The following is a 26,423-nucleotide window of genomic DNA, read 5'->3' on the forward strand; positions in this document are numbered from 1 at the left end:
GAAACTAAATATATAAAAACTAAATAGAAATGTGTTCACAAAATAAAAACGAAACTAAAACTAACAAAACCATTAATGAAACTAACATTAATGAAATTTACAAGGATACATTTCTGGTGACCAGAACCTGTCTGGTTACTGACATTCTTCTAAATATCTTCCTTTCTGTTCAGCAGAAGAAAGAAATTCATACAGGTTTGAAACAACATGGGGGTGAGTATATGATGACAGAATTTTCATTTTAAAGTGGAGTATCCCTTTAAATGTGTTACGAAAGATTAACTGGAGGCAAGCTGGTTGAGAACCCAAACGCAACTTTAATAACAGAACAATTTAAAAACAAGCTCAAACATAAAACAAAAGCGTGGCATTAAACTAGAAAACTAGATCTGGGACATAGAACAAACAATACTCAACCAGGACACAGGGCAAACATGAGGGCTTAAATACATAGACTAATTACAAGACAAGGAACACCTGTGAACAATGATCTGACGATTAACCAATGACAAGACACATGGCAGGATCACATGACAAACAGGGAATCACATGACAAGACACAGAAACATGACAATGATAAGAAAACCCAAACCGTGACAAAATGGATGTATTAAGAGTAATATCTGCATATTGTTTTCATGTCAGTTCTCAAACAAAACTGTAAATCAGAGTAAATCAGCAAGTAATAAATTATTTTTTTTAAATAAGTTTTTACATGTAACACTTGTTTAATTGTTCCTGAGGATATGTTCATGATGCAAATGGTTTCACTTGAAAGAAACAAATAGAATGCTCTCACTCACACACACGCACACACATTTTACTTTTGTAAACTGATGTAAAGTGAACCAGTACACCAAAGTAACATGTTTTTTTCTTGCTGTCAGAAACATAATATGAGGAATATTCGGGATGTTTCCACCTCAGCATGGTTGGCTAGATGAATACATATCTGTCCAATAAGAAGTCATCTGATTTGTGTTTTCTGTTTGTATTGCTATTAGTCTAGAATAGTAACAGCGATTGTACTGCAGTAGTCTCACCACAAATAGTTCGATGTTTGGCGGTTTGGTGGGGACGATACCTAAATGCTCCAAACACATTCCAAGATATGCATCCTCGATATATATGGCCTTAACTTCCCTTGCTCCCTGTAGAATCTTTTGTGGGAGGTCCATAGAAATGATGTAACACATGCCCAGAGGATATGGAGGATATGTGTCCCTGGAGTACACGTCGTAGGGGAGAAAAAACCTGTTGGAAGGGTCTCGTATAACAACGCTGCCACCCCACACTAACCCCGTCATATAGTTGTGTTGTACTGCGTTCAGACTCTCAAGCATATTTATTAGGTTGTTCATGTTGAGGAGCACGTCGGCGTCCACTTTCACCGCGTAGGACGCCTGTTGACAATTTTTGTTGAGCCATTCCAGCATCACCATGGTTTTAATGGTCAGATTCCTGTAGGAATCCTGGAAGTTGCTCTGCAGAAGGTCTTTGTATTGTTGGCTCTCATTCCGGAGTTTCTCCTGCAACATCTCTTCATCGTTTCCACTGTGCAAGCCTATAAGAAACAGAACCAGCACCACTTTGTCCCCAAAAACCTTTTGTTTACCCCACGTCTTCCTGATGCCATTGCGTGCATCAACGTCCCCAGGGGGCACGGGGACAATTGCCACCAAGTAGGGCTTTTGTTGTTCACATATATCTGGCTGGTCAATGATGAATTTGTATTTTCTGGGGTAAGCAACATAGTAAATCCCTAAAACTTCCTGAAAAGGTTCCTTGGTTGGTCCTTCTGTCATTTGCAACCACTTTTCTGTCAAAGGGATGTAAGTGAGATAGAGCAGTAAAGATGTTCCTGAAACCAGGAGACAAAGCAGTAACCACTTCTTTAAGGACATCTTTGTGAACGAGGCACAACTGAAGGCACAAAAAGAGACTAGGTCAATGACAACTTTTACATTTAATGAAAGGAAAGTTACATTTAATGACTCGGAAATGGTGTAACCATCAAGTAAAAAGAAATTAATTATTTGCATGTTGCACCTTGAATGTGTTGGAAATATTATTTTATTTTATTCTTGGATGCCATTACGTTTTGGGGAAGTAGAACACATGATGTTATCTGATTATTTTAAGAAACTAACTGACCTTTTCACACAGTCATGAGGGTCTGCAGGGGTCACACCGTTGTCACGTTGCCGAACCTTTATCTTTATCTGAAGATAGACATGAGACTGTCAGGTGTTAAACAGTAAACTTACTCCTGCATTTGAGATGATGGCTGAAATCCAATGCCTCTCATTAAAAACCCAAGGTATCGAGTTTGCCGACATATAGACCTTATTCACAGCAGAGCCATCTTTGATTTTTAACAGGAATGAAAGTGAGGCTATGAGGGATAGACAGACATACATCTCTTCAGTGGGTTGTACTGTTATTTAATGTGTTTTTGGATTGTTCTGCTGACGAAACCCTGCAAAACTATATTTCCAAGAAATTTCAGAAGACAAAAAACTCCAGACAATATGAGCTGTGGAAAATTATAAGTGATATAGGAGATTTATACAGCTTTTTACAGCAGATGCCATTGAAAACACGGTAAGTTTATCCCTCATAGCCTTGCTTTCATACCTAAACGTTCTAAACGGTCTAGGGTGAATTTGTCAGTAATTTGTAACTGTACAAATTAGTAATTTGTCTTTGGTTTCGTGTTAAAATATTTTCCAAATGACTTCATTTCAAAAGAATTCAAAAGAATTTCATGCAATAAAATAACCTTTATTGTCAAAGTGGGACACCTAGTTCTTTTAAATATTAATTGTATTGATGTTTTACAAATAAACAATGTGGAAGAACAAATACAGCACACAAAAAGTCAATACTTTATTAAATATCTTCATTTATCTTTTTAGACTGATTTAACATCTTCCCTAATTGCTAGCCCTGACCTTTTGTCTTCATTTCCTGGATTCTGAAATGGTTTATTATTTTATCAGTAGGCAAGTAGTACAATAAGGAAATTTTAAGAGCAAATTACACATGAAATTAATCATGTAGACTTACCGAGAACTAAAAAAAAATCGTATTTTGACCAAAATTCTGACCTACAATTACCGCAAAAAAATAAATAAAAAATTGCCATTCCCCTATTCTGTAATCTGCTACTCAAACCAGACCACATGTTTCTTCCTTACTAACGCGAACTGTAAAGTACGGCAAAAAAACTGTAATGTGAATTAAACTCTCGAAATGAGGAAAATAAATATATCTGCTTACATCAGTCCGCGGTTTAAGGCAGTAACACCTGGCGAACAGCTCTGAAACGCGTTAATACCTGATGGCTGTGTTTCACTCCGGCCGTTTCGACAGCCAACGGCACAATAACAGAAATATTCAATAAAGTATGCCAGTCCCCGGCAAGCAATAGCCATCATTTCACCGTCTCGGTTAAATATAGACCCGATATAGTCCGGCTATGTGCAACCCACTTTTAGCCAAAATAACATTGAATCTGGTTACGTCATTTTTTGCAAAATAACTTGCGATGTATGATGTTCCATTATGTAGGCACAGTCAACTGTGATTACAAGGTGTTTGGTTTAATTTCTTTGACATGTTCTATGTGTAGGCTGTGCGTGGCCACGATTTAGCTCATAGTCAGACCGGCTATTTGTAGCCCACTTATAGTCAAAACTGATTAATTGTAGTTTTTTGGCCAGGCAGCGCATGAGATGGTTGAAATCCCATTATGTTCGCATTGGTAATAATATATACAAGGAACAAGTGTCATTTCATGACATGGTCGATCTGTAGATTTAGCTCTGAATAGCCCTGATTTAGACCAGCGATTAGTATAGCCTAGCCTAGAAATCTAGACGCACCCTAGCGCAGCAAAATTTATTTTGCAACCAGGGTAGTCTAGCAATTCTCCGTTGACTTTCGAGCTGGAAAAACCAAACTCTAGTCAGGCCAATCAAGTCGTGTATAGAGTCGGTGGGCGGGCTTTACATAATGACGACAGAGTTGTGAGTGTGACGCTTCCACGTGAATTCCCTGCTACTTGAAAACAAAGAAGAGCTGCTGCTGGCGAACAGCGGTCTTTCCAATTGGCTTTGTCCGTGACTCTGGAGGACTTGGAGTTAAGCTTTTCTTTGAGAAAAGAACAAAAAACAAAGAACGGCACTTAAGTCATTCTTAAAACAGGAAGATGTTTTCGTAGTTTTGCCGGCAAAATCTGGCCGGCAAAAGTTTAATCTATCGTCAACTAGCTCCGCTGTTGGGAAAACGCTCTGGTTGGTTGTAGCACTGTCCTATTGCATGCAGAGCAAATTTGAAAGACAGCCGTTTATCCTGCCCCTCGGATTGGTCCCTGACAATGGTGAGTTGCCAGACCTAACGTCTTGATGTAGGTCTGGCTTGCCAGGCTAAGTACAGCCAAAATAGTCTTAAAATTGTTTACATGTTTTTCGCCCACGCAGCTTCATGTTTGCTGTCAAACATAACATTCATACATAATCTACGATATTATTTGAATGTCTTTCATTTTAAATTAAATAAAAATGCAATTACATTTCTCAACCGCTAGATGGCAACAGCCCTACTGAGACATGACTACTGGCAACGCGAGACTTGATAATAAGTAGGCTAGAAATCACTGTTCTCGCGATAAACATTTCCACTATTTTAAAACATTTTAAACGAGACTGAGCATTGCATTCACTTCGGTCGAAGAGAACAGGTAAAAGACATTCCTACTTTTGTCTTGTAAGTATCTGTGTTTTCGTTTTAACATGTGCTAATTTTTTAATCTAAATTCTTTGTTGTTGTTGGAATCGTGACATTTTTGCACTTTTCACTGTACACTGTTACCCGTTTCCATGTGCCCTTAAATTCGAATTATCTGAATTCAAAGGGGTAAACATGAAACGTCTCGGTTACAAACGTAACCTCGGTTCCCTGAGATGAGGGAACGAGTATTGCGTAAGTTAGCTTACGCTATGGGAAAACTCCTTTTCTCGAGAATATTGAAGCCAATTTTTTAAAACGCAGTGCAGCTGCACAGCATACACAGATGAACGGCGAGAGCGGTCATTGGCTGTGCTGCGGCAACTGCACGAACCTATGACACGTCAGAGCCCGCCAGAATGGGCGTGGCCAGAGGCTATAAATTGAGCCCATCGTCCGTCAGGGACTTTAGGTTAAATCGACTGAAGCGATTCCCTGATCAAAGCACAAGCGCGGCGAGTTACGCAATACTCGTTCTCTCATCTCAGGGAACCGAGGTTACGTTAGTAACCGAGATGTTCCCTTTCGAGAGGTCTCTCGTAATTGCGCAAGTAGCTTACACTATGGGAACCCCCTTCAAAACGCTGTGCGTGCTTAACTTCGCTCTAATATTAGCCCGAGGCAAGATGCCTGAAGCCGTAAAGAGTAAAGTATAACCCAGTAAGCCGGTCAGTGACGGGCTTCATAAGGGAAAAGACAAGGAGTGTGCCTAATGAGGGCCAAACCTTAATAATGGCATATATAATGTGTATAAATATATATGGGAACCGTAGTTCGTGTTAAAAACAGGACCGGATAAGTATCGGGCCCAAGTTTTATGGGGGTTTTGTGCTTGCACATTTCATATTGAAAGTACCCTTGAATGCAAGCAGGGACTTGTAGGTTATAAAACCTGATAAATGTGGACGGTGAGGCCCAGCCGGCCGCCGCACAGATATCTTCAATGGGTATTCAAGCCCAAGACGAGGCCATGCCTCTCGTGGAATGAGCTCTGATACCTAAGGAGCAATGAAGGCCCTTAGATTCATAATATAGCATATAGCATCAACTATCCAGCGCGATAATCTCTGCTTCGAGACAGTGAGCCTCTTGGTGCGGCCGCCAAAGCACACAAAAAGCTGTTCTGACTGTCTGAATGAGGTAGAACGCTCTAGATAAAACTCTGAGAGCCCTGACAGAACAGAGTAAACTCGCATCTCTTTCGTCCTTTGGTGAGGAAAGAGCTGCTACGGAAATAGTCGGAGTCGAGAGCACTTAGGAATATAACCATGCCTTGGCTTAAGGACAGCTCTGGAGTCGTTAGGCCCAAACTCAAGGCAGGATGCGCTTGATGACAGCGCGTGTAAATCGCCCACTCTTTTAACTGAAGCGAGCACCAGTAAAAGAGCGGTTTTGAGCGAGAGGTGCTTCAGGCCTGCAGACTGAACCGTCTCAAACGGGGCACCCTTCAATGCTTCTAGGACCGTGGAGAGGTCCCAGATTGGCACAGAGGGAGGTCGTGGAGGATTCAGCCTCCTTGCCCCTTTAAGGAAGTGGACAACGAGATCGCTTCTTCCCAGTGATTGTCCGGCCACAAGAGCTTGGAATGCTGTTATGGCTGCCACATATACTTTGAGCGTGGAGGGGGTGTGACCCGTGTCCATGAGCTCTTGTAAAAAGGCGAGTATACTTCGTACCTCGCAAGAGTAGGGGTCCAGGCTCCGTGCAGCGCACCAGTCAGGGAACACCCTCCATATCTGAACGTAGAGGCGCCTAGTTGAGGGCGCTCTTGCTTCAGTGGTGGTTTTCAGCACCCTATCCAGGAGACACCCGGGTACCCGTTGAGATAGAAAATGGCCCAAAACCACACTACTTTCATTTATTAATCAGCATTTATTCAGTGTTACTTTGTACAATTACTAAGCCAGTACATTTTGAACATTAATGATTGTTACAAAATTGCACTGCGTTTTAAAAATTACCAAACAAAGCCCAATTTTCAACGTCTATTTTTGGACCAAATCAGACGGACCAAACGTCTATTTTTAGCCTAAATGAAGGCTATGACGGGCCGACTTGATTTAGCCCAAAAAACAACGTCTTAATGACGTCTGGTGCTGGGTGGGGAAACCGTCCAAATTTAGCCCAAAAATAGACGTTGAAAATTGGGCTTTGTTTGGTCCGTCTGATTTGGTCCAAATTTAGCCCAAAAATAGACGTTGAAAATTGGGCTTTGTTTGGTCCGTCTAATTTGCTCAAATTTTAGGCCAAAAAAAGACTTTGAAAATTTGCCTTTGTTTATTTAGCCGAAGTGAAAAAGAAGTGTACTTAATTGTATTGAAAGTGTACTTTTTGTGTGCTTCAAATAATAAAAGTATACTTTTTAAAAAGTGCACTTGCAGATAATATAATATAATTAAAATTAAAGACCACTTAAGTGTACTTAAATGTAATACACTTTAATGACAATATTTCTTAACACACTTAAGTGCACCTTTTACAAATGCACTTTGTAATAATATCTAATTAAGCTTAACTTAAAGTTAGTACACCTTCATGACAATATTTCTAAACACACTTAAGTGCACTTTTTAAAAATGCACTTTGTAATAATCTCTAAGTTTTACTAAAGGAAAGTACACTTTCATGACAATATTTCTAAACACACTTAAGTGTACTTTTTAAAAATGCACTTTGTAATAATGTCTACTTAAGTTTTACTTAAACATACATTTTAAATAATTATTATTAATTATTTTATAGTGTTTTAAAGTTATTAAAGTTAAAGTTATAAGTTATTAAAGGAAATGTATTTTGATGTATTGCCTATACTAAATAAAATAAGAATTTTAATGGAAACATGGAAAATAATTTATTTTAATTTCAACTCCAAAAATAATTTGTTAATGTATTTTTTAGTCTATGATATATACTGTGTGCATTAATGCACTTGAAATTTCTTTTTCCAATACATTTGCTTATACAGTATAATCCAGTACAACTTATTGTTGACATTTTTGTCAGTTTTCTACATAATATTTGAAAATAAAATGTAATTTATGAGAGGAGTCTTAGCATAATAGTAATGTGTTGTACTTTACATCTGTGAACAGAATACTTTCAATATCATTATGTTGTTCTAAGTCAATTAAACACACATTTAATTGTAATCAGACTACACTACACTGAACAAAAATATTGACTTTTAGTTAGGTAAAAGAGTAAAGTTTTGTGAACTTACAGAGTCTAACAGCACAATGAGTTAGAACAACTTCAACTTAAACAGAAAAGCTGAAATAACCCTTTTATATCTATGGAAATAACATTTAACCATGCATGAAATATACGAACGTGTTGTTTAATGCGCATGCGCCAGAAATACTACGTCATGATGACGCACTACTTCACTAGAGTTTGAAAAATGAGCTGTTATGTTTCTGTAATCGCGATGCATGAGGAAACAGATGCTTCCCAAACAAGAAGAGAACAAAAGGAGCGCCACTTTTGGGTCCGTGTACGTTTTGATAGTTTGTTTTCCAATTTGAAATGAAATAAGCAGAAACGAGAAAACGGCCCCTTTATTCGTTTTTTCGTTTAAAAAAAAAAAGAGATTTCGGCTTGATTTTTCGTTTTTTAGTTCACAGGCAAAAAACGAATAAATGACTTCAAAATTCGTTTTCCACATGTGGGCGGCCTGACACGCCCCCTTCCTCCGATTGGTCAAGCAAATCTGAGCATGTGACATCATCAGTTGTCGCTCAGGTCTGTTCAACAAAATAATAGTCCTGGGGTGCGTTTCCCGAAAGCATCGTTGGCCAACTATGGTCGCAAGTTCCATCGTTACCAATAGAGTTAAATGGACATTGCGATGAACTTGCGACCATAGTTGGCCAACCATGCTTTCGGGAAACCCACCCCTGTATGGTTGGTGGAGAGCAACTGTATGGAAGGCCAAAAGCGCCAAACGTGTGAAACTGTCATGTAAACACGTAATTACGTGTTAACACGCAATTTACGTGTTAACACGTGATTACGTGTTAACGCGTAAATGACGTGTTAACATGTAAATTGCGTGTTAACACATAAATTATTAGACATTAGCACCACCTACTGGTTTGGTGCTCTTGCTCAAACACACAGAACCTAATTAGATTAAGCTTGTAAAAAGCGTTTTTTAATGTGAAAATACATGTTGAACAATGTCTTTTCAAAATATAGGATACAACTACATAATTACAGCATATTTTAAATGGGCCTATTTAGACAGTTAAGTTAACTATAACTAATCAAGCCCTGAAAGGCATGACCATTTTCACAATCACGATAGAAATTGTGTAAGGATAATTACACATTTCTCCAAACAGTATTTTCATGTACACTTATACTGTAGCATATTTCTAAATCATCTTTTTATAATTTAACCTCTATGCATTATTTGTTAGAGAGCCCCTTCTGGTAACACCATTAAGCCTTATGAATCTGAGATTGAGTTTATGAATCGAGTGCATTGTTTTGCTGTGTTTTTCTAAGGTAATATATATATTACAAAGTTATTTATATTACGACACACACACTACACTTTACAAATTATACTATATTACTTCACACACCACACACACACACACACACACACACATGCCATAATAATAATCTAAAACAAGAGTGGCTTGAATTATTAATAATTGAAATGAGACAGAACTCCTGCCGTAAAATGACATATTACAATGGATATTCAAATGTGAAATCAGTGAATATAAGACCAACAATTATTAAAATATATTGTAATAATACTACACAGAACAAGAGATTATGCCATATTCTCGCCAATATGTTGGATAGATTTGGAGATTACACTCGTGATCTATCTATTCAGTTTCCTGCAAGTTACCCTTCCGTCAATGTCGTTGGCTTATGATGGCTGATGAGGTATGCTCAGCGTAGTGCCTGCGCCACTCTATCATGAATAATTCAAATAAAATAAAGGTGTTGTGTCACGTTGACACTGCCAGTCGTAACTGTTTGTAATCATTCTCATGACTACGTTGTATTGTATTTTTTCATGAGATTGTGAACGAGCTCTTACCTAATGGATACGATGAGCCTACGTCACCTGGCATCTTTAGTTGGGTGCGCGCCCGTGATGCGCATCGTAAAGTAAATACAGAGACATGAAAACAAACAGCACAAAACATAGCTACTTTCGGTTTTAATAAACACTGTTAAACTTATTACGGTGGGTTGTATACGTTGAAAATAGTTATTTTTTACTTTATTTAAGTCTGTCATGAGTTTGTTGCTTCGCGATTAGCGCGACAGCCTGCCATTATATGCAATAAATCAAAATGCCGTTGCAGTTGGAATCAATACGATTTGATGTTGTTTCAGAGTTATGAATTATCTTCGACTTCGAATTATCCCCCCATGTCTATTAACAGAGAGTTATTATAGCTATGTTACATTTGGCTAAGTGAATGTCCGTATGTCTTAACCCATTTCTCATGTTTTTCCCCAGAGATGACATTTGGTAGCCTACAAGATAATTAAATAATCGATATCAATTATGCAAAAAAATAATTTAAGTCCTTAAATTAAAAATATGAGCACAACTGGCACAACTAATCAAATAAAATGATGACAAAATGACAAAAATTTGAAATTGGATGCAGTTAGGCTATTATAAACTTCATTATAAACTGAATAACACAATAAATAAGTAAAGATAGATAGATGACAGACAGACCCTTACGAATATAGGCTAACAGTTTTACTATAGTAAAATAATAATAATAAATTGGTCTTCTGTGGTGGTCGACAGTGTGGAGAGGGTCCTCTCTCTCTCTCTCTCTCTCTCTCTCTCTGGAGAATGTGGAGAATGTTGTCAAGGCTGGATCTGGATTTTCCCTTTACCTGCAGAGATTAGGCCTATATTGTATGTGATGTGGACAAAGTCCTCCGGCTGGCCCTGACATGAAGACTTGATACAGAAGCATAAACAATCTCTCTCACTGACCTTGATTCTGCAGTTGCGCAACTCTTCTGAGTGACTGTAACATACTGAACAAAAACAATTTAAATTGTTCTTTTTTACTGTAGGCTATATGTCCAAATAATGAAACAAAATCATTCTGCAGCCATCCTGATTTACAACTTTTTTTTATTTTTTTAAATTTTTTAAACGCCTCCGTGTCGTGATTATCTATTTTCTACTATAGGCTATGTATTTCTTATTTATTACATCCAGGCAATTGGTTGATGAAACATTGATTAAAATTAAGATACAATTAATACAAAACGAAATTAAATTTAAAGACAGACTTTGTGCTTTCTGCTTGAGGTCTCTGTGAAAGTTTTAAAGCAGTCTTTTAGTGCCGCTTTCAGAGCGCTCACGTCCATAATGGAGAACTGTCCCATCCGTAACATTGATTTTTTTTGTGAAATTTATTTCTAAATAAATGCGACTCATAGTCCAGTGCGACTTATATGTTTTTTTCCTCTTCATGACGCATTTTTTTTGACTGATGTGACTTATAGGCCTACTCCGGAGCGTTATTATAGTAGATGTAAATTAGTGGTGTGATCAGGAGTAATCAAGTTCAGAAATTGCAGTAGCCAATATACAAAAGTAATTTTTTGTTGCATGTTTGTGTTGGCGAAAACTCACCCCTAATCATTTACGCACTGAGAAAAAACATATACATGGTTGGATAACAGACCAGGCAGTCGGTCTGATTTGTAACTCAGCTGACGATTTTGCATGTCCACACCTGGCTGATCGCTGTATAATACCAAACACTCAGGGGGCGTATAGGGCTTTCTCACAACATGCATTTTCATTAAGGAATGCAAAAAGTGCTGCACGGGGTGTAACCTCTCTTACCCCTTTTCCACCAACAAGAACCGGGTGCTGGTTCAGAGCCAGAGCTGGTTCAGAGTTGGTTCGACTGACGAGCTTACTAAGAACCGGTTTGCCTTTCCACCGGCTAGAGAGCCACAACAGAGCCAGATCATACGTCACTGTATACGTCTCATGTTGCCCAGCAACCGCTAGTGCGGTAGCGCCAAACACAAACACGCCAGGCTTGTTCGAGATGCATCTGCTTCTCGCAGATCGATCGCCGCATGACATCAAAGCACTGCGATAGCGATCTAAAAGCACAAGGAGTCGTATGCTCTCCAAACACTCCCGCAGCTCCGATCGGTCCTCGAGGCTCCGATGCATCTCGAACAAGCCATCAACAATAACGGACGTTGCAATACTATGGATGCTCATGGGTTTGCAAAAATACATCGGAATCCAACGCGTTCGTGCAGCTCGCCGTAACTTACATAGACGGATATTATAATCGAGCTGCTATTAGCTCGACTAGCTGCTATTTAAAAATGGCGGTCACAAGTTTCTATTCGTCTTGTTGGTCACGGTAACCCCGCCCCCAGCCCCTGACGCAAGCGGTTCTTTCTTGGCTCCGTTCTAGACCCTGCAATCATTTGGTGCTACTTAAGAACCAGTTTTACTGGTTCGGAGCTGGTGCTTTGGCGGTGGAAAAACAAAGAACCGATTTGAAACTAGGCTCTGGCTCCGAACCAGCACCAGCTCTGCCTTGGTGGAAAAGGGGTATATGTGCTCTTTGGGTGTAGGGATGGTTCCTCTCAGAAAAACAATACAAGGCACTATTAATTATTAAAAATATAAAAACATGTATTTCATTAGTAGTGTATTTGTGTGTCTATAGCTGTATATGTTATAAAATCAAAGAGAATAGTTCTGATGATACTACATTTAGGCTACTTTTAATAAATGCATTAATAGACTGCAGTGCTTCATTGTGCAGTGAATACTGAACTGTTTCATTAACAGAAGGGTGTTTTTTGTATGTTGTGTTAATTGATTTGAGAGCAACTATTCATTTAAAGAAGTTTGATTGAGGAAAAACTAAATATCAGTAAGTGGTCTATTAACCCCCCTCCCACTTTCTGATTCATGTAATTGTGTTTACAGTTGCTTGCTTTTTATTGTGTTAGGATATGTATTATTTTAAATGTTGTGTGTTGTTATGATTTATGTGATGCAGTGGCTATATTTTGAGCCCAATACAAATCAGAGTGATTCTCAAAATGTTCAAAAAAATATAAAATAATTATGTATGCTATTTATTTATGCTAATTGTCCATTTTTAAAGACATTGTTAAAAAATTTTTTTTGGATTTAATTCTGCAATTTACAGGATTTGTTTGTTATTTTTGCTTGTGCAAGATAGCCATACCAGCCAGTAAAGTTCCATGGTTTCCAATGTGCCAGCATGCAATTTACGTGTTAACACGTCATTTACGTGTTAACACGTAATGACGTGTTAACACGTAAATTGCGTGTTAACGCATAATTACGTGTTTGCACTACAGTTTCACACGTTTTGGCCCTTTTGGCCTTCCATAGTCCTCTACTATGGCTACAGATTCTTAAACTGTACAGGGCAGGTCCTATTGGGCTTTCTTCTGTGCAACTTTACACGTTTCACAGAAATCTTTACATCAGAAATATTAATTATTAGTCTTTATATACATGTTGCTGCTGATTGGACTGCAGTATATAAAGCACGCGGTATTAAAGTGAACTCGCACAATGGGTTCAAGGAAAGTAATTTACAAATGTGTTCGATGCAGCTCGGTATACGCAACAACTGAGGATATTAGAAGACATGTTTGGCGTAAGTTTTATTGTAAAAATATAGGATATCAACATAATGATGTAGTTGTTTATATTTTTAGCTTCATTGCAAGTGTATGACATTTGGTATAGAAATAAACAATGGTAATTAAGTGCTTTTCCTAAAAATGAGAAAGAAAATACAGGGGATTAAAACAGTATGAACTACAAATAAAGTCAGTATGTGAGGCTAAATAGATGTGTTTTAGTCTGAATTAGGTAAGATGTGTGCTTCCATTTCAGTTTCAGATCCCTTCACTCGATTGGGATGTTCTCTTTTGTTCTGGGCGGCAAGTGCAGTAACTGTAACATCGGGCATATTTTGTAGTATTAAACACATATTTATACCGACTTCATCAGGCTCCGAAAATTCTTCACAAATAACACAAAGAATGGCCTTCTCAGCTGCCATAGTTGCAACTCTTGCGTAATCAGAACAGTGTGTTCAACGCATCACCGTTTCTGTTTAAAAAACGTTGTGCAACGTTTTGTCGGGGCTGAACGCAGCCCTGATTTGCTCTAATCCACTGGGGGCTTGGTTTAGGGGTGGGGTGGTTTAGCAAGTCTGTTGAAAAATGGTTGCAAAACATTTATTGTATTTTGAAATTGGCCACTGATTGGTAAACGCCCATTTTAATTTTGCATGCGCACTTTTCAGTAGTCTAATGCTTCCTCATTAGAGAGAAAACATAGGTGCATCCTATACAGAAGTCTTGTTTGTTGAAGCACCTGACATACTCACATGACTTCTCTAGCACAGTTTCAAACAATGGTGCATCTACATTCTTAAAAAATGCACATTGCTTTAGTAAAGTTCTAACGTCATTTAACACATTTCTTGAAGTGCAGGAGACATGAACATGAGCAAGAAAGTTACACTGCAAACATAGCCCATGTCTTGCATCCGTCAGTGCTTGCATGCAGAGCACATTGCTCTTTAGGAATGAAGGCCGACGAAGATGGACAATTAAACTCTGACCCATGCGTACGAACGTTTTGGAGATGGAGCACTTGAGCGACACCGATGGTGAGCTGGAGTTAAATGTATTTTTGGTCACTTTTATACAGAAAATCTAAAGAAAATTAAACATATACAGAAAGATTATACAAATACAATTTCAATCACCAAGCCTGTCACTTGAAGCAAATATCCATTCCTTCTTAAATGTCCGCGGCAGCGAGCGTGTTGAGCCGTTTAGTGAAACTGACGCAATTATTACAGTTTAAATAAAATATTTCTGATATAAACATTTATATTAAATACGCCATTCAAATTATGGAGTTAAACACTTAAACATGAAATCATTACTGAAGTTACAACATTTTTTTAAATTCAATCATTAGAAATATTTGTTGTGGATGCGATTGTTTTTGAACACTTTTCCTGTGGCGTGCTTTAATGTTTTAACCACAGAGATAATTGCTTATCATGATAATCGATTGTCTGAGAAAATAGTTTCGTGCAAATAATGCCCAAGGCCTATCTGTTTCCATTAAAAATATAAATCAATTAAAAATACAATTCGGCAAGTGGAAAAGATTGAGAAAAACTTTCTCTGAAATGTATTTTACACTATTTGATTTATGTAGGCTATTCAAAAACAAGGCAAGGATAGACAACTACTTGATTTGTATTAATGTAATGTTTCTTGTACCGTTTATATCATTTGCATATGATTATTCATCTACGTAATAACGTTTAAGTTATCACATGGATGAATAATCATATGCAAATTATATGTAGATGAGGATCTGCATAGTAAAACTAGGCGTTGTAAACTCCATATATGGTTATTTCGGGTGGAGACGCATGTACGCACAGTCTTCCGCTGACTGGGATTTATAAAGTGAATTCTGCGCAGGTTCTGGCGTACGCACGGTTTTATAAGTCTGAATATTTTTTTGCGTACGCCATTTTTGGCTTTCGGGCGCACGTACACTTTTAGTAAGGTTCCTACGCACAGTTTTATAAATGAGGCCCCTGACCTGACCTGAAAATATTCAGACTTATAAAACCGTGCGTACGCCAGAACCTGCGCAGAATTCACTTTATAAATCCCAGTCAGCGGAAGATTGTGCGTACATGCGTCTCCACCCGAAATAACCATATATGGAGCTTACAACGCCTAGTTTTACTATGCAGATCCTCATCTACATATCATTTGCATATGATTATTCATCCACGTGATAACTTAAACGTTATCACGTGGATGAATAATCATATGCAAATGATATAAACGGTACAAGAAACATTACATTAATACAAATCAAGTAGTTGTCTATCCTTGCCTTGTTTTTGAATAGCCTATGTGACCAGATGCTCTCCTCCCATTTTTATGAATATTAATTATTTAATTAGAGCTTGCCGCCGACAAATTTCCTTTTAGTCTGGGTGACGCGTCATTTCCGATCAGGCTATAAATAGCGCATTTCCATTCCTGTCAAGACATGCGTCACCTCCGATTGACCCGGGGGTTCCCGTTTGCCTCCAACGTGCGGGAGATTTGACTGCGGCTGTACGCCAGCTTTTGCGTGCTCCTGAAATGATTTCTTTTGGTAAGCTGTTATTGCAGTAAGTTTGTGGGAACCAACTGTTTGGTCAGGATTCTGACGAGTGGGTATGGTTTTTTAGCGTATTTCAGGCATATGTAAACAAACCTGTGCGACGCTGCAGGATCAAAACGAGACCAAGCGATCTAAAAGTGATACGGTTCAGAGTGTTTGATTCTATCGTCGGGTAAGTCTTTATCATAGGAAGTTATGGGTTATGTGTGCTTAAGCATTGATTGGGAAAGTGGGTATGATTTTAGCTTGTTTCAGGCATACGCAAACCAGTTAATGCAGCGCTGCAGGGTCCAAATGAATCAACGAGCGATCTAGAGTGGTTTGTTCCAAGTGATTGACCTGGTTCTATCGGCGGGTGAGTCTGTTCCTGATTGGGTTGAGAACATTGGGCATTCGTGCGGGCGTTTAACCATTGTGTTTCCCTTCTAAGGTGTCTGAGATTTTTCCTCTCTGCCTTTTTGTCAGTATTTAATGCGAGGAATCGCCGTTGTCCTACAACCTACGGTTTTGTGGTTTTTGTTTGTTTTATTTAGTCTGGTTGGCAAGTGTGGTTTGTTTTATGTGTGTTGAATGACGCTGCTAGTAATTTTCTTTGTTTCCTTTGTTTTTTTTTCTTTTGAGATTGTGTTAGTGTGATTTATAGTTTCTAGTTAAGTGTGTTTTTGGTTTATTATTGTCATTATTGTTTTTTTTGTTTATATTGACTTGATTCAGTTTTGATTCATTCCAATTGTGATATTTTTGTCTCTTGATTTTGTGTGTATGTGCAACTGTAAACTTCTTCTGCTAGATGCTGGGGGCTTCAGTCAGGAATCCTCCCTTGTTTCTTCAGCGTGCTGGTGGTGGTTTGAACACTGGGTGCTGTGTGCAGTGAGACGCATGGATCTTGTGTGTGAGTGATAAGAGTTACTCTACAGTGTGTGGTTGGGTTCCTTGTTCTTTAGTCCTCAGCTGGAAAGCTTTTGAGTGTAATATTGTATGTTCATTTTGTAGTGACTGACTTTTGAATGACCGTATTTATCCTCTGCTTGCATAACATATATACTTTATGAGCAGATGCTGTGAGAGTCTTGCCTAGTACGCCCAGTTTACTTACTCCTGTGTGCTTTTAGTAATAAAGAATTATTTTTGTATGATTTGCATTTCTCTGTTCCTTACTAGTGCAACGAACTTGTGTGCCTTAAGATAAAGGGTATCAATCATTCTCTGTGATGTCAGAGTGGCGTAGTCGGTTTCCTTAAAGCTGCAGTCTAACTCATGCCACACCTACATAAATCAAATAGTGTAAAATACATTTCAGAGAAAGTTTTTCTCAATCTTTTCCACTTGCCGAATTGTATTTTTAATTGATTTATATTTTTAATGGAAACAGATAGGCCTTGGCCATTATTTGCACGAAACTATTTTCTCAGACAATCTGGTATTATCATGATAAGCAATTATCTCTGTGGTTAAAACATTAAAGCACGCCACAGGAAAAGTGTTCAAAAACAATCGCATCCACAACAAATATTTCTAATGATTGAATTTAAAAAAAAGTTGTAACTTCAGTAATGATTTCATGTTTAAGTGTTTAACTCCATTAATTTGAATGGCATATTTAATATAAATGTTTATATCAGAAGTATTTTATTTATTTAAACTGTTATTTGCGTCAGTTTCACTAAACGGCTCAACACGCTCGCTGCCGCGGACATTTAAGAAGGAATGGATATTTGCTTCAAGTGACAGGCTTGGTGATTGAAATTGTATTTGTATAATCTTTCTGTATATGTTTAATTTTCTTTCGATTTTCTGTATAAAAGTGACCAAAAATACATTTAACTCCAGCTCACCATCGGTGTTGCCAAAGTGCTCCATCTCCAAAACGTTCGTACGCATGGGTCAGAGTTTGCGTGCAGGTGCGCAAATTTTCCCGTCAAGTTTTTCTTTATAAATCCCACCTTTTGCGCAGGAACTGGCGTACGTATGTTTTCAGCCCCGTTTTGTGCGTACGCAAGCTTTATAAATGAGGCCCCTGGGACTTATCACTGCTTAATCAGGTAATCATTCATATTCCTGAATCTGTATTAAATTTGAGAAATGTAACTGATTTCCATTCAGTTTAGCTTGTTTCCACTGAAACACAATAACAAAAAACATCTTGTGTTTATTAAGAAAGTGACTGACATGGCTATTTTGTGATATTTAAAGAGATTAAGGTGAATAAGGTGAATCTGCAGCTTCAAAGGGATAGTTCAGCCCGAAATGAAAATTCTGTCATTTATTCACTGTCAAGTTGTTCCAAACCTGTATGAGTTTCTTTCTTCTGCTGCACACAAAGGAAGATAGAGTGAAGAATGTTGGCATCCAGACAGTTGATGATACACTGTAAAAAAAAATCCTAATTTTACAGAGAATAACTCTAAATTTTTGTATTTTTTTAGAGTATTTTTCTGTTATTTTAAATTATATTCAAAACTCTGTAAAATTACAAACAATATCTGTAAATTAATTAATTGACTGTTAATTTAAGGATTCTACCCTTAATTACAAATTACAGTGATTCTTATTTTTTTCACAGGACAATTACTGTATTATTTATACAGTATTTTTCAGTTTTTTTTAAATTATATTCAAAACTCTGTAAAATTACAAACAATATCTGTAAATTAATTAATTGACTGTTAATTTAAGGATTATATCATTAATTACAAATTACAGTGATTCTTATTTTTTTCACAGGACAATTACTGTATTATTTATACAGTATTTTTCTGTTTTTTTTAAATTATATTCAAAACTCTGTAAAATTACAAACAATGTCTGTAAATTAATTAATTGACTGTTAATTTAAGGATTATATCATTAATTACAAATTACAGTGATTCTTATTTTTTTCACAGGACAATTACTGTATTACTTATACAGTGTTTTTCTGGGTTTTTTTTAAATTACATACAAAGTTGTGTAAAATTACAATCAAATTGTGTAATTAAATTTGTAGCTCATTATATTAAAGGTTTATATCCATACTAACAATTTAACATATTTCCTTGTGTTGTCATTTTAAAGTAAATGTTATTAGTTTTAGATTTAAGTGTATTTTTACATTTAAACTCTGTAATTCTGGATACAAGCAAACTGCACAATTCATGTTAAATTGACCTTGCTGGTCAGACAGCAGGCCAACAGGGTTCATGGTGGAACATATAGTGCGTTTAGGTCCTCCTGGGAAGTTTGTATTCATGAGGTTTTACTATTTATTTTTTTATGTTTTAAATTAATTTATGAAGCCACTGTATCATTACATATTATATTGTTATATTATAATGCTCATATTTTGTGCAGGCATTAGCTTACTTCATTGTAAATAGAAAAGCCTGACAATGTCACTGCTACAGTATAGGTATTGTGGTATTCCTCAATGTTTCTCACTGACACACCATCTTGAGACAAAACAATGGCACTGACATATTTTAAGATAAGTCAGTGCAAGTTGCTTTCAGGTAAAACAGCTGAAATGTGCATTTTAGTCTGGGACTACAGGCTTAAGCCTTGCTTGTGAAACCCGGGGTATATGTTGCAACTTGTATAGAATTATGCCAATGTTAGCAAAGTGTTGTGTTGGACAGAGGATTAACCCTAAACCAACAGGTTGTGTATGGTAACAGTGCCACACAGGGTGAAAAGCAAGACATTATTAGGCATAAGAGTGTTTCTAAAGGAAAGGTCAATCATTTGTTAAAGTGCAAAAGGGTCATTATGGGTCACATGGTAATAATGTCACCCAGAGTATACCAATCCATTAGTTTTTCATGTAGGTATACAGAATTTTATATGAATACATAGGCAGTGTTTGCTCTGTTTAATAATCTGTTTGCTCTGTTAAATTGCTGTTTAGCAGAGCAGTGGTAAATATATGTTGTTATATAAGTTATTTTAAGTTTAATTTTTAATCATACACTGCAATGAAAACGCCATTTAACCAATTGAATAAATATAACAGCCAGCCTACAAATACAGCTAAATAAATAGCACGTGTATATTTTTTCATATTCTTTCTTTTAAAACATGTCATCTTTTCCTGTAATTGCAATGTTACCACACTATTGGCTGTCTCTCCGAGTTATTTTGAGCATGATTGGTTATTCAGACTGTCATCCAGGAATCTGGCCAATGACAACTATGCGCGCCTTTTACAGGTCAAGTTTGAATATGTCTGTTGGAGTGAGTGTGTGTGTGTGTGTATATGTGCTGCTGCTCGGGATCTTCAGTTCTAGCATACGTCGATTCTGTGGCAAATATTGTTTAAAACATGGATTATTTTACATCGGACTGCTACATTTCTATTTTGAGCGAGCTGCGGGATGTAAATGAAGAACAAACAAGGAATATGGACAACGCATTTTAACAACGTGTAACGGACATATTGCAATCTGCGGAAGGTAATAACTTTATATTTTATAAAAACAATTCTGCTACATCAAAATATAGTGTGTTAAATTGAGAATCTAAACGCGATTAGAGCTATATCGATATACTTACATGTTTCAGTGTATTAGGCTAATGTTATGTGTTGCTAGCATGTGTAAATATTGTCAGCTAACGTTAAACGTTAGTAAAAAAAAAAAAAAAAAACTCCGCATAGTTTTTGACTGCAATGACTGAGAACATTGTCTCTTTAGACGGAGAGGGACTCCAACCACACTCTTTGACTCTAGAAGAATATGCAAACTAGGCTTTTGAATTGTTGATCGCGGGATATAACGTTAGGCCTAACGTTACCGATCAGTCATCATAATATGTTTTGAAGTTGGTGAGTACAATTTTGCACGCTTTCGCAAATGTCTCTGTTAGTAAAATGCTAATATACAAATAGCTAATATATTGCTGTGTATGTGTGTGTTTCCCTCATGATCCAGGAATTTTGGGAATAAATATGATCCAGCCACATGATCTTCAGAGTGAGTATTGTTATATTAAAATACACGTGAAATAGAGGCAGAACATGTAAACTCTGCTCAAAGGCACACTGGTTCAAACCCTCCAGACAATATTTAATCTATCTTCTTGAGTTCACAGGCCTAGCTGACCCAAAAATGTATGTCCTTTTAAAATGAAAGTATTTTCAAACCTGTAGCCTATGACTTAGCCTATGTGAAACACAAGAATGTTGGGAATAAAACAACATTGGAACCCATTGTATGGGAAAACAAAACAATGAAGGCATTTCTCAAGATATCTTAATTAAGGTTCTACAAAAGAGATTCATACAGTTTTGGAACAACATGGAGTAAATAAAGAGAGAACTCTATTTTTTGGATGAGCTGTTCTTTTAATGACATGTTCCCAGGGTCCTTTGCTAAATTAACCTTGGTTTTTATCATAGTAAAAGTTTAGAAACCATGTTTTTATGGTGGATTGATTACAATACTTTATTACCATTTGGTTAGTTTAGCAAAACTCTGGTTAATGTTAGTAAGGGTTCTCCAGATTTATATAACACTTAAGGAACACATAAAAAAATGGTCCTATGTCACCCTGATGATTTTTTTTTTTTTTTATATTTTTTAGATCAAGCATTGGAACAATGTTTACGGAGCAGACTAAGCACCAACAGAGAAACAAGCCCATCATTCAGTAGTAAGTATCCACTGCAGTATATAAAACAAAAAAAGTTATCTCTTTTTTTTCTCCCTTGTGCCATCCCAGATGTATATCTGACTTTCTTGCCACAGAGATTTTTTGAAAAATTATCCATTATTGTAAGCCAATATAATGCAAGTGCATGCTCCAGAAACTACATGCAGCCTACAAATAGCCTGCTGTGTTGTTCACACAGGAAGTTTTATGCACTTATCATATGAGCTTTACAATGCTCTTGGATTATTGTCAGGATGTGTGTTTGGACTTTTTTGACCTTTAGCATTTTGTTGTCTATTCACTTGCATTATTCGACACACGAACACAAGAGATGGATAATTTTTCTAAAAGTCTAGTTTATTTTTTCAAAAATATGTGTTCATCTGAAGAAAGAAAATCATATACCTTTCGGACAGCATAAGGGAGAGTAGCCTAAATGTGTTAGCAAAGGGTAATGCGATGGTAAATTAAAGGGATAGTTCACTTTGAAATTAAATTTTGGTATGTTTTAGCTTACCTCAAGGGCATCCAAGATGGAGGTGTCTTTTTTTCCGCAGTAGTTTCAATTTTGATATTTTTAGGTCAAACCGTTCTTGTCTGTCAGTCATTTAATGCAGGTCTGTGGTCACTGTCTCAAAGAGCATGCACAGAGTCCAAATTAAAACAATTCCTCATCGTCCAAATTAAACAATTCCCCATCGTAAGTACACATTGATGGCCTAAGACATGAAACGAGCGGTTTGTGTGAGAAAACGAACAGTATTTATAACATTTTTACGACATTAGATGTCGCCTTAAAGACATTCGTTCCAATGAACTGCCGTAGACAAGGCGACATCTAGTGTATATATATCTATGTACCAGTCTGCGCACGCGTCACACACCAGGATGCGCGCGCGTCCTCAGATCACTTGGACGTGGCTGTGTACAAGAGGTAAAAACGATATAAATACTGTTCGTTTTCTCACACAAACCGCTCGTTTCGTGTCTTATGCCATCAATGTGTACTTACGGTGGGGAATTGTTTAATTTGGACGATGGGGAATTGTTTTAATTTGGACTCTGTGCATGCTCTTTGAGACAGTGACCATAGACCTGCATTATATGACTGACAGACAAGAACGGTTTGACCTAAAAAATATCAAAATTGAAACTACTGCGGAAAAAAAGACACCTACATCTTGGATGCCCTTGAGGTAAGCTAAAACATACCAACATTTAATTTCAAAGTGAACTATCCCTTTAACTGAAGTAATTTTATCTTATAGTAATTTTATTTTATATTTATGGTAATGTGACCTAGGATGGCAAGTCCCAGTGATTCATTTTAAAACTAGATATTGTGGAAGAGTTCAATTTAACAGAATAATTTGAGTTGTTTGTTTGGGTTTGCTATAGTACACACATTTTCATCATACATTTCATATAAAGTTCCATAGGTAAAACTATTAATAGATACGTTAAATGTAACTACCTGCAGGGTTCAAAGAAAAGACGTCAAGAACACACAAACTTAGGTACTTTACACAACAACGATGTACTAAAAACAGAAAAGTTTTTCTTTGTACAGATGACAACGTTATTAAAACGATTCCCGTTCGCACAGATCGGCGAAAACGTCTAAATCGCTGTTTTATCCATGCCACAAAGTAACTGGTGATGTCACTCTGTAAAGAAAGACCACGCCTGTGCACATTCGCATTCACACACGCATGCCTATAGACTAAACACATAATATGCATATGCATGCCTTTACCGTTTTCACAGATTCACATTTCAGTAGTTTAGACCGAGACGATTTTAGGAAACTGAGTCGTGTAAACACGGCCCCTTACTAAGCATATATTAAAAACCCCAGGGCATAGGGATGCTCATGGAATTCATGGAATTTGCCCACTGTCATGCAGATTTTAGCTCAAACCCTAATTAAACTGACCTGAACCAGCTAATAAAGATCCTCAGGATAACCAGAAACAGTTTGGAGCTACACTCTGCAGGACATTGGCCCTCCAGGAGTTTGGCACACATGAACTGAAGGGATAGTTCACAGTCAGGTAAACAAGAAAATTCTCCCAAATAATTTACTCACCCTCATGTTGTTCCAAACCTTTATGCATTTTTTGGATGCCAACATTCTTCAAAAATATATAATTTTAATGCTTGACAAAAGAGAGACATTTCAGGTTTGAAAAGACATGATGGTGAGTAAATGATGACAGAATTTTCATTTTTGGGTGAACTATCTCAAGTACTTTAATAATCTCACACAATGAGAATATACCTTCTTCTTTTTTTTAAACACATATCATATATTTAATTCCCTGAAGAATGGGAGAAAGACCCTCATTACCCATATCACAGCAGTCTGAAAACACCTCCATTTAATACAAATATTGTTGGTTTTATTTTGTAATACAAATTGGCATTTTTAGGCGTTTACCTTGCAATGAAAAAGAATGTCCATTGTTGTGAATCTACATGTTCCTTCTTTTGGTGATGCACATTTTTCAATCGGACATAAGTTTTAGATACCAGACAAATCAGAAGACAAACAGACAATTTAAATAAAAATGTATTAAGCTTGTTTAAAGGAAACAAAAATAATTTAAATCATTTTGAGAGAATCATAGTGTGTCCTTTTTTTCTTCTTCCCAGATGCACCAAGCTGATTACTGGCCGTTTGCTGGATTGCTGTTTATTTGCTGTATCTGTCACTTCTGGTACACTTTTGTTGTATGTTTTGATTTAACTTATTAATAAACTTGTATAGTAAGGATTCTGAATGTAAAGACCATATAATATTTAATATCAGAACTATGTGACCCCCAGGGGTCTGAATAATTCCATTTTATTTAGATTACAAGTTTACATTGTTTAAATACTAATAAATTATATGTAAACACAAGTGCTGCAAATTAAAGTTTGAGATGATTTTAGTCAGTTTTATACAGTTTTTTTACAGACTTATTTTGTCTTCTAAAATAAAACTGTTTTATTACATTCTTGAGCACGTCTTGACAATTTATTGAATGTGTTTGATCGTTATAATTTAGGAAAGGTCTGTTAAATAACAGTGTTTCTCAGTAGAACTTTTAGTGCCGTCACTTTATTAAAGGAGTTTGATTGTAATAATTTAGGAAATACCTGTAAAATAACAGTGTTTCTCAGTAGAACTTTTAGTGCCGTCACTTTATTAAAGGAGTTTGATTGTAATAATTTAGGAAATACCTGTAAAATAACAGTGTTTCTCAGTAGAACTTTTAGTGCCGTCACTTTATTAAAGGAGTTTGATTGTAATAATTTAGGAAATACCTGTAAAATAACAGTGTTTCTCAGTAGAACTTTTAGTGCCATAACTTTATTAAAGGAGTTTGATTGTAATAATTTAGGAAATACCTGTAAAATAACAGTGTTTCTCAGTAGAACTTTTAGTGCCATAACTTTATTAAAGGAGTTTGATTGTAATAATTTAGGAAATACCTGTAAAATAACAGTGTTTCTCAGTAGAACTTTTAGTGCCATAACTTTATTAAAGGAGTTTGATTGTAATAATTTAGGAAATACCTGTAAAATAACAGTGTTTCTCAGTAGAACTTTTAGTGCCATAACTTTATTAAAGGTGTTTGGTCATTATAATATTGGAAAAATCCATAAAATAAAAGTTTTACACTGTAAAAAAATAATCGTAAAATAACGGTAAAAAGTCTGGCAGCAAAGTTGCCAACCACTTACCGTAAAATTAAGGTAAAATATCTTAACTCAAACAAGGAAAAATCTGTAAAATAACAGTATTTTTTTCTAAAACTTTTAATGAAAAATTCTGTAAAATTATAGTTTTTGCACTTTATTGGAATTAAGATATTTTACTTTAATTTTACGGTAAGTGGTTGGCAACTTTGCTGCCAGACTTTTTACCGTTATTTTACGATTTTTTTTTTTACAGTGTAGCCATTGACTTCCATGGTATTTATTTTCTACTATGGAAATCAATGGCCACCGTCAACTTTCTGGTTACCAACATTCTTTAAAATATATTATTTTGTGTTCAACAGAAGAAGGAAACTCATACAGGTTTGAAACAACTTGAGGGTGAGTAAATGATGACAGAATTTTCATTTCGGGCTGAACCATCCCTTGGTGAAATTTTCATTGAAAAAACCTAAGCTCTTTTATTCTACAAGATAAACTTGTTACTTGAATGCTATGTAGTTTCACAGAAAATGAACTGAGATAATGGCTACAGCTCATAGGTGTTTGTTCCTCTTCATGAAGAGTTTAGCTCCAGCACCTGCCTGGAAGTGTTCATTGAGCCTAATGACCTTGATTAGCTGCCTCAGGTGTGTTTAATTAGGGCTGGAGATCAAATCGGACACTTCTTTTGATATTGAAGCATTAATATATTTTAGAAAAATAAATGAAATAATCAGAATTTAACGATACTTTAATCGTAGTTAGAATATTTTGTGTTCAGCAACTTTTTTTTAAAAGTGATTCATATTGTGTTTAGTATATTAACATTCTTGAATGTGGCAACTGAATTGACTTGTTCTTGAGTAACATCATGCTTTCTTTTTCAGATTTCTGAGAACCCAAAGAAAAAGAGGAAAAGAAAAACCTGAACCGTTGGACCACCTGTAGTTATGACATCAGACTTCTGAAGCCAATTTAATTTTTAAAGGTTGAAATGCTTTTGTCCTATTTCTCCCCCTTTCTTTTATAAAGAATGATCTTTTATTATATTTTTGTCATTGATTGATTGAAT

At 36.5% G+C, this 26,423-nt stretch overlaps 1 protein-coding gene and 1 long non-coding RNA gene across 2 annotated transcripts in view; one reads left to right on the plus strand and one right to left on the minus strand.

Annotated features, from left to right (window-relative positions):
* Positions 1-295: 295 nt before the first annotated feature.
* LOC311295504 (beta-1,3-galactosyltransferase 2-like) overlaps positions 296-26,423 on the minus strand; it is a 37,981-nt gene continuing 11,853 nt past the window's right edge. The window contains exons 2-3 of the mRNA XM_084416935.1: positions 2,155-2,222; positions 296-1,923 (exon numbers count right to left, since the gene is read on the minus strand). Of these exons, the coding sequence (XP_084273061.1) occupies positions 924-1,904 (981 nt within the window). The 5' untranslated portion in view covers positions 1,905-1,923; positions 2,155-2,222 and the 3' untranslated portion in view covers positions 296-923. The remainder of the gene's footprint in view (positions 1,924-2,154; positions 2,223-26,423) is intronic.
* Positions 20,278-24,604, plus strand: LOC311295583. The gene is made up of 5 exons (XR_014628360.1): positions 20,278-20,463; positions 20,704-20,834; positions 20,941-20,982; positions 21,593-21,661; positions 24,317-24,604. It is a non-coding gene; the product is annotated as an uncharacterized lncRNA (long non-coding RNA).

Source organism: Rutilus rutilus (genome assembly GCF_951802725.1).
Source record: "Rutilus rutilus genome assembly, chromosome: 8".
In the NCBI taxonomy this organism is placed as follows: Eukaryota; Metazoa; Chordata; class Actinopteri; order Cypriniformes; family Leuciscidae; genus Rutilus; species Rutilus rutilus.